Source organism: Zingiber officinale, chromosome 6B (assembly GCF_018446385.1).
Source record: "Zingiber officinale cultivar Zhangliang chromosome 6B, Zo_v1.1, whole genome shotgun sequence".
In the NCBI taxonomy this organism is placed as follows: domain Eukaryota; kingdom Viridiplantae; phylum Streptophyta; class Magnoliopsida; order Zingiberales; family Zingiberaceae; genus Zingiber; species Zingiber officinale.
This window is the reverse complement of record NC_055996.1, coordinates 113410666-113422989: the sequence shown is the minus strand read 5'-3', so window position 1 is coordinate 113422989 and position 12324 is coordinate 113410666. Positions and strand designations below refer to the sequence as shown.

General features: G+C 40.7%; 1 protein-coding gene across 1 annotated transcript; it reads right to left on the bottom strand.

Annotated features, from left to right (window-relative positions):
* Positions 1–426: 426 nt before the first annotated feature.
* Positions 427–1422, bottom strand: LOC121991396 (F-box/kelch-repeat protein At1g15670-like). The gene has a single exon (XM_042545404.1). The coding sequence runs from the start codon at positions 1420–1422 to the stop codon at positions 427–429; it is 996 nt and encodes a 331-aa protein (XP_042401338.1).
* Between the last annotated feature and the right edge of the window lie 10902 nt (positions 1423–12324).

The following is a 12324-nucleotide window of genomic DNA, read 5'->3' as shown; positions in this document are numbered from 1 at the left end:
CTTCAATTAAAAATCTATTCATTGTGCGGCTGCTCCCCCACCTGCCTGCTCGCCGCTGTTCCTTGCCGCCACTCCCTTGCCTGAGTCGCTGCCGCCCGCCCGAATATGATTTCATGTTCTGTTTATTGATGGAGTTATCTTGAATGTGCATAGCTATTCAATGATATAAATTGTTGGAAGCCATCAACATAGTAAACCTGATATGGCTAGCGCGTTTCTTCACATACAAACACAAAGAACAAATAAATAGAAAGTCAAATTTGATGATCTAAAATCATTTAGAATAAAAAGGCTAGTGCTCCTTGACCAATTGTAAATGATATAAACGATAAAGTGCCAGACTCTGTACTATTATCCATAATTTAAACATATGACATAATTAATATACCATAAAAAACTGAGAGATATCATAATGTGATTTTATTTTCACAACCGGCCGCTGTGAAAGTATTCAAGATATCGGCCTAGTTCATTTGGAAGTATTCCTAAATGCTTCCTCAAATTAGCTAAAGCGTTCTCATTTAATATGAGATTCTCCTCTGGAAAGACTATCTCTCTCCCTCCCTCGGTCGGGTAGAATATCAAATCGTCCTCGTCGTCGCCTAATAACAACTGCTCCCTGCAGCATTGAATCCCACTGAAGTATTCCTCCTTACTTTTCCAAAACCTAGTGTAGAAACTACCATCGAGTAAACTTCCCAGACCCTCCAAATCAGGTATCTTAATCCACGTGTCGGCGGGGGCGTCGTAGACGAGTACAGATCGCAGCTTTTTGCCTCCCCCGTCCCTGCCACCTATCACAAACAATTTCTCTCCCCTAAAGACGTTCCTCGATAAAGACCGCTGTGGGCCCGGGTTTGGTGCGCCCGGCCGCCAGGCTCCGGAGAGTAGGTCGTAGAAGTGAACCTCGCCAGTACGGCGCTTTTTCATCACCACCAGCTCTCGCCCGACGATCCCGGCAATGCTGCCCATCTTGAGGTTGGGGCGGTCGGGGGCCAGCTGCCGCATCGTGCAGACGCCCGTGTCAGGCTCGTATAGGGCGAGGTGAAACTTGCCAACGGTGCGCCGGAGCTTGCCTCGGAGGAGCAACGAGACGACGCGAGAGGCGAGGCCGTTGGCCCTACGGATGCGGTAGAAGGACGGTGAGTCGAGTTCGTCCTTCCACCGCTTACAGACGGCCCGAGCGTCGAGTATGGCGTGGAAGGGGAGGCGGAGGAGACACTCGAGAGCGAGGCAGTCCGGCAGCTCTGGAATTAACTCGGCCTCCACGGTCATGGTTCGTCGGGCACGGGAAGGCTTCATGGCCGGAACGGATCGGCGGGAACGCTTCATGGCTGGAATGGATCGGCGGGAACGCTTCAAGGCCCAAACGAATCGGCGGGAACGGTTCATGGCCGGAACAGATCGGCGGGAACGCTTCATGGCCGGAACAAATCGGAATGATGATTGCCGTAGGAGAAATTGGAGAACAACGGCATCCAGGACGAACAGCAGACAGCGGCGGGGCGAGAAGGCGGCGGCGATTAGGGTTATATTTATATTCTCAATGAACCCTCAAACAGCCAAGTCAAACGATTTATTATAATAAATATAATACAAAATTATTTTTAATTTTAAAAATCTAATAAATTTTATATAATCATATAAATATATTTCCTTATTAATTGTTAATTAAATTATTATTTTCTAAATTATATATATATATATGGAATGAATATATGTTTTATTGTAAATTTAGCAACATATTTCTGGACGAATTAGATGATGAATTATTTTTTGGTTGTTTTGTCCCTAATTTGCCTACAAAATTTTCCAAATGAATTTTTTTTTATAAAATTTATGACAAATTTGGCAACAAAAATTAATTTGCAACAAAATAATTTTTATTCCAAATTTCATCCCAAATTCTAGGGCAAGATAAGGAGAATGATACAAACACAAAAACTTGTATCATGATATTCTGATATTTCTAGGTTCATATTTAAAGCTTCCGATTATTTTTTTTTAAAAAAAAATGATTCTGGGACGAATCCTGAATTCGTCCGAGTATTAAGGACGAATCCATGGGTTTGTCCCTAATATTTTTTTAATATTTTTTAAAATTTTTTAATTTGGGATGAATTCTGTATTCGTCCCAGATTTTGAGACGAATCATTTATTCGTTCTAGAATCTTGGACGAATCCAGAATTCATCCCAGAATTAATCTGGGACGAATTTTAAGACGAAAATATTTTCATTGGGAATTTGCGATGAAAATGTTTTGTTATAGATTTTGTTTCTAATTTGGATCAAATTTTTTTTGTTGTCAAATTTATTGTGATTTTAATTTTCATCCATAAATTATTATTATTTTTTAAAAAAAATGAATGTTGGATGATTGTTGCGACTATTCTTGCGAATCCGGTTCATAGTCGATGATCAAGCTTTCTTTTAAATTCTGCAAAACGAGAGTTTTGAGATTGGAATAAAGAGAATCAGAATTAATTTTTCTTTAATTAATTTTTGGATACCATTTTTTCATAGAAATATTATTAAATAAATATTATTTTGGAGCTTGACTATTTTATTATTTTTATTTCACTCTTATCAATTATCATCTTCAATTAAATATTTCTAAGAAAATATTAATTTTTACTAATTAAAAAAATATTATTAATTTTTTAAATTAATTATAAAAATTAATTACTTAAGATAATTTTAATAAATTAAATTTTTAACTGTTAAATTTTAGTAACATTTATATATAATTCTTCAAAGTAGTTTATGAATATTAATAAATTTTAATTAATATTTTTTTCATGTCATAAATATAGAATAGTATTAAATTTAGATGTTTGAAGTACCATTATTAATGCAGTATTAAAAATAATGTGATAATTGGTCTCTTATTTTAAAACTAATAATCATTAATTAGTTTCGAGGTTTTTATGAATTTCTCTATCCTTGTTATTTTTTTTAATTTTTTAAAATTTTAAAGATAATTATTATTTGTAAAATTTAAAAAATTTAGAAGTTTTATTTTTAATAATAAGGGATTATCTCTATAAGTTCAATACCAACTCTTTTAACTATAATAAAAGTCGATCTAACCTATATCAGCATGGGATGCATCTTTATTTAAAAAATTAGAACGGGCTAATCGAATCTACTCTATTTTAAGAGTCCTTCGATGATGTCATTGATCGTACCATATAAATAAAATCACGTGTTGTCCTTAACTTGGTTTGAAATTATATGTTGGGTTGCCCTTAGCTTGGCATGAAATTATATGTTGCACTTAAATCTGACTTGAAATCATATATTATGCTTAGCCCTGCTGTCATCAACTATAACTTTTTAATTTATCATCTCACATATAATTATAGAGCCGACCATGAAATACTGCTCGGATGATGAATTCCACCATTTACTATAATATATTATAACATATTTGAGTCCTAGGCTCTAATTGTCACCTCTATTACAATTTTTATTATAAATTTATAACTATTTTAGTTACTTTAAATTTAAATTAAAAATACTTAAATAGTTTTCATTCCAATAATTGTGATACGATGCATGAAAAGGAGGTCAGGCGGATGACATGGTTAAAAGTCAAGCTCATGGGATGGTAAAAAATCTCGCCCCTGTGGAGGTCAGAAGTCAAGCTGGCGTGAACATGGTTAGAGTCTCAACTGATGGATCAGTCAAAAGATAAGATTACAAGTTAGATCCATTTTCGATGGCAATTAGGGGCAGGGCCCACAAGCCAGGTAAAGACGAGGAAGGAAAGGCCTCTGGCGTAGGACAGACCTATCATACAGATCGGGGCGTACGAACCAGGGATTACGGAGGACCGAAGCAGGTCGGTATACAGACCTGGCGTACAGGTTGAGATCGGCCAACCTAGCGTAAAGGTCGAGATTGACCAACCAAGGATACAGGTCTGGCGTCTAGCCTTTTGGCACATGACAGTGTACAAGTCGAGATCGGCCAGCTAAGCGTACAGGTCGGGATTGGCCAAACAAGGATACAGGTTTGGCGTCTAACCTTTTGGCACAGGACAACGTACAGGTCGAGATTGACCAACCAAGGATACAGGTCTGGCGTCTAGCCTTTTAGCACATAACAACGTACAGGTCAAGATCGGCCAACCAAGCGTACAGGTCGGGATTGGCCAAACAAGGATATAGGTTTGACGTCTAGCCTTTTGGCACATGACAGCGTACAGGTCAAGATCGGCCAACCAAGCGTACAGGTCGGGATTTGCCAACCAAGGATACAAGTTTGGCGTTTAGCCTTTTGGCACAGGACAACGTACAGGTCGAGATCGGCCAACCAAGCGTACAGGTCGGGATTGGCCAACCAAGGATACAGGTCGGAGATTCTAGCCTGGCTGCATAAGGTACATGGACAAGGATACAGGTCGGGCTTCTAACCCTGCAGCACAAGCATAGCGTACAGGTCGGGATCAGCAAATACCAAGACCCAGGGCAGGGATAATAAGAGAAGGAGGTCGGGCACTACGCGACAAGCAGTCCAAGGAATCATAATCACCTGTCAGAGAATAATCACTGCTTGTCAGAGAATATGCTAATGGTCGGGTATTTACAACACTCTGATTCCTTCCTAGACCTATAAGAAGACGCCACGTGTCACCCACCGCCAGACAAAGCCTGACATTTGACGTTCCCTGACACCCATCAGACTCCAAAAGAATTCGTTGCGGTATAAAAAGGGATGCTTTGTCCCTTATGCAGGTACGCTCACTCGTCATTTTTTATTTGTCTTTACTTTACATCCTTTCTCTGTGCTTCTGGGGAAAAGTACCTGACTTGAGCGTTGGAGGGCCTGACCCGGTGACTTTTTCCCTGATTTCTGGTTTCTAACGACTCGTGGGCTCGTCTGAGTGTATGTAGAGTCCTCGCATCATCATCCTGATCATCATCCCTCGTCATCCGTCCGTGTGAACCCTTCCAGAGAGTGCCACATCGACCAGACTCCGCAGCGACTTTCCGTCAACCCCTGGTACACTGAGGTCCGCCTTCATCAGGAAGGACCCAGCCGACCACAACAAGGGCATACTGGAGAACAAGGAGAGGCTCGTGAAGCAGAGAATCGGGGCAACATGGCCATCCGGGATATCGACATGATCTCCGGGGGGCCTATAGACGGAGATTTGGGCCGAGCACGCAAATCTCATGAGCGTCACTTGGAAATTCATGCTGTAGGATGTGGTCCGCAGCAAGCTACCTTTGAAGAGATGCAGATCGATGCCAGTGAGCTGCAACCGGTGGTCACTTCTCTATATGGCTTCATCGGTAATGAAGTGAAGCCCATGGGCCAAATCAAGTTGGCTAAATATTTGGGGAATGAGCCGCTGGTTAGGACCAGGAGGAGCACCTTTATTGTGGTGGACTCACCCTCCTCCTATAATGTTATTCTCGGTCGGCCAACTTTACACGAATTCAGGGCTGCCATTTCCATCTTCCACCAGAAAATAAAATTCCCGGTCGACGAACAAGTTGGGGAAGTCAGGGGAGAGCAGAAAGTCTCTAGAAGATGCTACATCGATATGGTGAGGGTCGAAGCTCGCAAGGCGTAAAGAACTCAGGATGGGGTTGTCTATGCCATCCAGGAGGAGCGCCTGCTGTTATTGTTGCTCCACTATTTTCGTCGCTTGAGCTTGTATCAGCATGTCGAGCTCCTCTTGCGTCAGCGTCACCATGGTCAATCGTCCAGCGTCCTCCATCTTCTCGTTCGGATGCAAGTTGAATTCCCACAGACGGTGCCAAAATGATCCTATCCAAAAGCGAGAAGGTGGAAAACTGGGGATGTGACGGCTTTGTTGACCGGTTGTAGACCTTGTTCTGCTATGCAAAACAAGTAATGTCAGTGCCGAGGCAGGGAAGGCGTCCCCGATGTTGGCCCTCCGACGCTCAAGTCAATCGCTGGAATAGTGGAAGAAAGCGGAGCAACAGTAGAACTAGGCAGAAACAATGAATAACGTGTACCTCCGTCGATGCTTGGACCCCTTTTATATAGAGCCCTGGTGGGCAACGTGCACACTCCTCGAGGCATGAGCACGTTCTCCAATATATTCTATGAAAGAACCTGTTAGGAAAGTGCATCTACACCATACCTTAACAGGGTATACATATCCCTAATGAGATAGTAGAAGTTTCCGCCGTACGATCCGTCTGTTGGTCATGCCTTGTCACGCACCAGAGGAGTCTCTGCCAGACGAAAATCTAGCAGCATCTCCCCTATATTAGTGACAATCTGAAGCATTCATACAGAACCATATACATCAACACTCAAAATAAGAAAAATAATCATCACCCCACACGACTGGATTTACACACAATCACATAGTTATATACTCAACCCACTTGGCTGAAACAAAATAAACATAATCACGCAATTATATATATATATTAAACAACTCACTCGGCTATACTAAAAACCAACACAGCGAAAAAATGATAAAGGGAACTCATACAAACCAAAACAATACACTGCTAGCCGACTAGGCTTTATACCACAACCACAACAATATAAATACAAACTCCACATAATAAACTCCAAGGGAAAATTGAATGTAGGACCAATAAGGTCATTAACCAAAATACCTGAAATCACTAGACTAGACTCCAAAATCCACATCAACTAGTTAGAAAGTAAATACGCAAAATCAATATACCATCTAAACAGAAATAAGATCGAAAAGAAAACTATCCTCGGATGTGACATGAGACGGGCAGCCAAGACTCTCCAAGCATCCTTGATTCATCTACCTGCTACCTGGCGAAAGAAAAACCAGTTTGTGGGGTGGTGAGTGCTGAGACTCAGCGGGTAATAGAATAGATAATGCATGAGTATAGTAAAGAGCTAAAGATACAAAGGTATACAATCTCGTAGGGAAAATAACAGATACCACAATGATATCATAATAATTGTTCATGCCTGAAACTATATCATAGGCTAGTAATAGAAGGTCAGGTGTAGCAAATGTTAGGACCAAAAGTAGCTAGAGGGGGGGGGGGGTGAATAGCTCGTCGCGTTCGCTTGGTGCGCTTCGTTGCTTGGCGTTGCTTGTTTCTTCTTGGATGTGCAGCGGAAAATACAGAAACAAACACAAAACGCTAACACTAGGATTTTACTTGGTATCCACCTCACAAGAGGTGACTAATCCAAGGATCCACACCAACGCACACACCCTCCACTATGAATAACACTCCTTTATGGTAACTACCAAAGGCGGAGAAGCCCTACAACACTCTCAATACAAGAAGAAGAAAGGGAAATACAAGTTAAGCAAAAGCTTACAAGATGTGCAGTAAAAACCCTAACCCTAACTTCTTCCTCTTGCAATAGATCCGCCTCTTGACTTGGAAAGCCTCCAAGAACCTTCAAGAACTGGCGATCATGTGCTTGTAGAGAGCTGTGGAGGAGCTGGAATGAATCTGAGAAGAGCTCGTGAAGAGATGCCGAAGACCACGCTCGCCTGCGGCTTTAAACCCGACGCAACGGTCGGATCCCGATCGATTCAAATGTTCCGAATCGATCGGGGAGGCTTTGGATCGATCCATGGATCGATCAGGAAACGCGCCTGGATCGATCAACGGATCGATCCAGCGCTTATCGCGCGAAGCAGCATCGTCCCGATCGATTGGCTGATCGATCGGGACCTCTGAATCGATCCACAGATCGATCCAGAAGCTTTCTGTTCGCTGGGAAGAATCTGGATCGATCCACTGATCGATCCACATCCTGGATCGATCCACGGATCGATCCAGCACTTGGTTTTTGCCCAAAACCAAGTCCCAAACCTCCCTAACCAACATCCGGTCAACCTTGACCTGTTGGTACATCATGCCTCGCATCTGGTCACTCCCTTGACCTGCCAGGACTCCCCACCAAGTGTCCGGTCAATCCCTTTGACCCACTTGGACTTTTACTCGTCGTGCCAAGTATCCGGTCACTCCATTGACCTACTTGAACTTTTACTCGTCGTGTCAAGTATCCGGTCACTCCATTGACCTACTTGGACTTCCACCAGATGTCTGGTCAACCTTGACCCATCTGGACTTCCTTCCTTGCCAAGTATCCAGTCAATCCCTTTGACCTACTTGGACTTCCCAACACCAGATGTCCGATCATCCTTGATCCATCTGGATTTCCTTCCTTGCCTGGCTTCACTCACCAGGACTTTCACCTAGCTTCACTCACTAGGGTTTTCCATCTGCCTAGCTTCACTCACTAGGACTTTCACCTAGCTTCACTCACTAGGGTTTTCCCCTGCCTAACATGCCAGTTAGGACTTCCCAGTCAAGTATCCGGTCAACCTTGACCTACTTGACTCTTCTTCGATCAATATCTTATTGTCAAACATCTAAACCCTAACCAAGACTTAGCTTGGTTAACCAGGTCACCCTTGACCTGAGGGATATTGCACCAACAGCAAAGACCTGCTCCAGTAATGCTCATAACTACATGGGTAACATGTGAGGTATATACATATTAACAATAAGTAAGCCAGTGTCTAAACACATACCATAGGTATATATCTCAACCTAAGTAAGCATATCAACATAAGTAAGCAACAACAGCATAAGCTAGTAACAACAGCATAAGTAAACAACAACAACATCAGCAGATATAATAATAACAGCGTATGCACGGATGATCACTCCCTCCCACCCCTCTGCACCATGACCCCTGTATGGTCGAGAGGCCAGGGTCAGTGACAAACTGTATAACACTCCAGGTACCACTCTCTCGAGTGGCCGAGTGGACAGTTGCATAGTAGCTAAATAGTTACATTTGCGACAGGGGTCCCTGCTGTTCGCAACTCCAGCTTCCTCTACTCATGAGTATGCGAGTGGGGTTACGACAGGACAAGTGACATCTACTCCAGCTACCACCCTCTCGAGTGGTCGAGCGTGCGACCCTGGTCAACGACTCTCTCGACTGCAAGGGAGAATTTGTCGTTGACATGCATGCATGATATGATGCACAAAATACAACGGTCATCATATACATATAAACAAGAATCAAGTGTGCTACATGAAGCCAACATGCTCAATACGATACATAAATAAATAACAATCAAACCATACAAGGTTGACATTTAATATCTGCTAAATATCATAAATGGCAACAAGAGACTGTATGGATATAGAAACGAATAACTCAAAGGTTTGAACGGAAGTATCAAGCACAAGAAATATTTTGAGTGGAGTCAAGGTAAGGTCGTCCTTATCCAAAAAAATAATTCATGCACCAAGGTCAAAGTACTAAAAGAAATAAAGTAAGAAGTACCCGCCTTATCTGTAGAATACACTGCCAATCTTCTAGTCAAAGGTCTTTCTATTGCCTGCATCTACAATTAAAGGATACAAAAAACCTAAAAGTTTATTAATCAATAATCAAACCCTATTGATTAATTAATCAACTTATTAATATCCAAATTAAACCAACTTATCAATCCATCTATCAATTAATTGAAGCATAGGTTTATTAACCAAATATTTATATCATCAACGATCGATTAATCAACTTACCTATTAACTAATGAATCACTTAATCAGATCAGTGTAATCAATTAGTCAATGATCAGTTATTAATTAAATTGACCATTTAAACTAACCTAATTAAATATTTAGCTTATCATTGAAATTAATCAAATAACCTTGATTAATCATCTCAAATTTACCTTATTATTGTAATCTCCTTCTTGTTCGTCGACGGCACGACAACCTTACAGTGGTCGGCGTCGGCTGCACGTGGAGGTGGCACCCCACGATCATCAAGAGGCGATGGTTACTTCTAGTGATGGCGATAAGAGGCTTGTGTTGCAGCAGAGGTAGCTCAGCACGCCATAACTTGAACAGGGTTGGCGACGTCCGACGATGTCATCCGATGAGAAGGACGATGGCTATAACAAGCTGCGGTGTGGTCTTTGAGATGCCGTGCGATAGGCAATGGAAGGCGACGCGGTGGCTCGAGGCTGTGGCAACCCATCGAGATGTGCAGCAGTGGTGTCATCGCACAACATCGTTGATGATGGTAGCATAGTCGCACGTCGACAGATGGGAGGTCATCACCGGGAACAAACGAGACGCGGCGCCCGCGGAGGTGCGGGCAGTGTCATTGTACGGTGTCGCGGCAGCGTCGGATTACACTACGGAGCAACGGCAGAGGAGAATGGTATGGCGACGAACACCGGTGCCGGAGAAGGGGTTCCTGGTGGACGGTAGGAAGGATGCGGCTGTGGTCGAGCGCATAGCATCGCCGTGCGCGTGCGAGAGGAGGTGGCCACGATTAGATTAGCGAACTTAGGGTTTAAATAATAATCAAAAACCTAACTTTATCTCAATCAACTCCTCCTTTAAAATAAGGTATTTTAAAACAGACTTTAAATTCTATCCGTTGATCCTTATAAAATCTAAAACGTCTCATTTAAAATCTAGAAATATTTAATAAATTTTATAAAATTCACACAAACTTAGTTTCGGATAAATTATCTGACCAATATATTTATTTTCCTTATAATAATTCAATATTGTCAAATTCCAAGTATTTACCTCTTTATTTACATTTTTGATATATTACATGTCTGGTTGGTGTCAGCGACCGAGCGGGGTAGCCGCTCGGTCAGCTTAAGCTGCTCTTTCGTATGATGATTGGGTGTACATGCGGTAGCTTGTCCTTTTGAATCAGATAAGCTTTTCGGTTTCCTTAGCGTCTTGTTGCTCCATAGAGCATCTGACAGGATGGAAGGGTAGCCCGCTCGGATATGCCTCCCGACTGGCCATTGCTCATCTTCCGCTCGATCACTATAGACATGTCCTTTGCCACCTGGAGTTGACCATCTTAATTTTAACCTTCACCTTGACAATTGATTTGCACCGGACGGACCCCTTATTGCCACATCAATCATCATTTCCTTCTATTTCATAGTTTAGTGATTTCTGCTTTTATGTCCACTTTTTTATTCTTAACTTTAGCATTTGAAAACCCCAAATCATAAGTAGAATTAACCAACTATATATTTTTTTTTAAGAAACGATTCGATCATTTCTTATACTATATTAGTGTAATTAGAAAGGTTTTGATATTTTATCTATATCTATTTCACTCTAAAATTTATCAACCACCGACCCTTTCTCCTTTGAATTAGGGCTGAACAATTAATTAATAAACGAACTACCGAATTAATTAAATCAATTTTTTTATTTACAAACCTCATGGAATGGTTAAAAAAACAAAGAAAGAACGCTTATTCTAGAAAAAAATACTCTTTTAATTTTTACCAATTTATTTATTAAAAGAATGTTTTATGCGCTATACATGAAAAATCCAATAAAAACATAAATTTAAATGTAATAAACAAAAAAAATTCAATGTTAAAAAAATGAAATATTATAATGTGATCTATCTAAAAGGATTTAAAATATAGGTCAATTTCATTCATTCGGCAGTAGTCCTAATCGTTTTTCTCCTGATATCAAGTTTTCCTATAAAAATTTAATAAATTAAATTAAACTAAATCAACTAATGTAATCGAAACTTTATTAGTTTAAACGAGTAACATTTTTACTGGATTCTGTTTAGAGCTGTCAGACAGGTCAATTCATGATGGGGATAGATCGGTCAATGACGGACTAATCATTTGGTGGGGTGGGCGGGCCAACCGACCAACTTGGCGGATTGAGAAATTTCTAACCCAACTCATTCTAAGGCAGATTGCAGATTTGACGGACCAACCCGCGGACTCATCAAAATTTTTTAAAAAATTAAAAAAATATTTCATACTTTCAACATTTTACTTCGAAAAAGTTTTCTTAAATTAAATGTATTCATAAACATGTATTTTAAATATAAATAAACACAAACAAGTACTTATGTTGGATGAAAAATGATATTTTTATTTTAAAATTATAACAAAGAAAGATAATAAATTGACATAAAACTTAGTTTATATGTGTTTCTCAATCCACGGGCCAACCCAAGTCCGGACGGGCCGACCCGTGCGGGTCGCGGGCTTAGATGGATCGGCCCACAGTAGACTTGGGTTGATAAAATTTTAACCCAATCTATTTAAATTATTTAGTAGGACGGATCAACCCGACAGACTCAACCTAAATTGACGACTCTAACTTTGTTAGACAAGACGGCTCTAATTCTGTTATACAAAAGTTCAGATGGGAACAAAGAGAATCAGAAAAAAAAAAAGGAATAAAATTTTTCCAATTAATATAATTATTCTTTAAATTAGTTTTTGGAAACAAATTTAGGGAATAACTATATATTTCATTTCTTTTTATTTCACTCTCAAC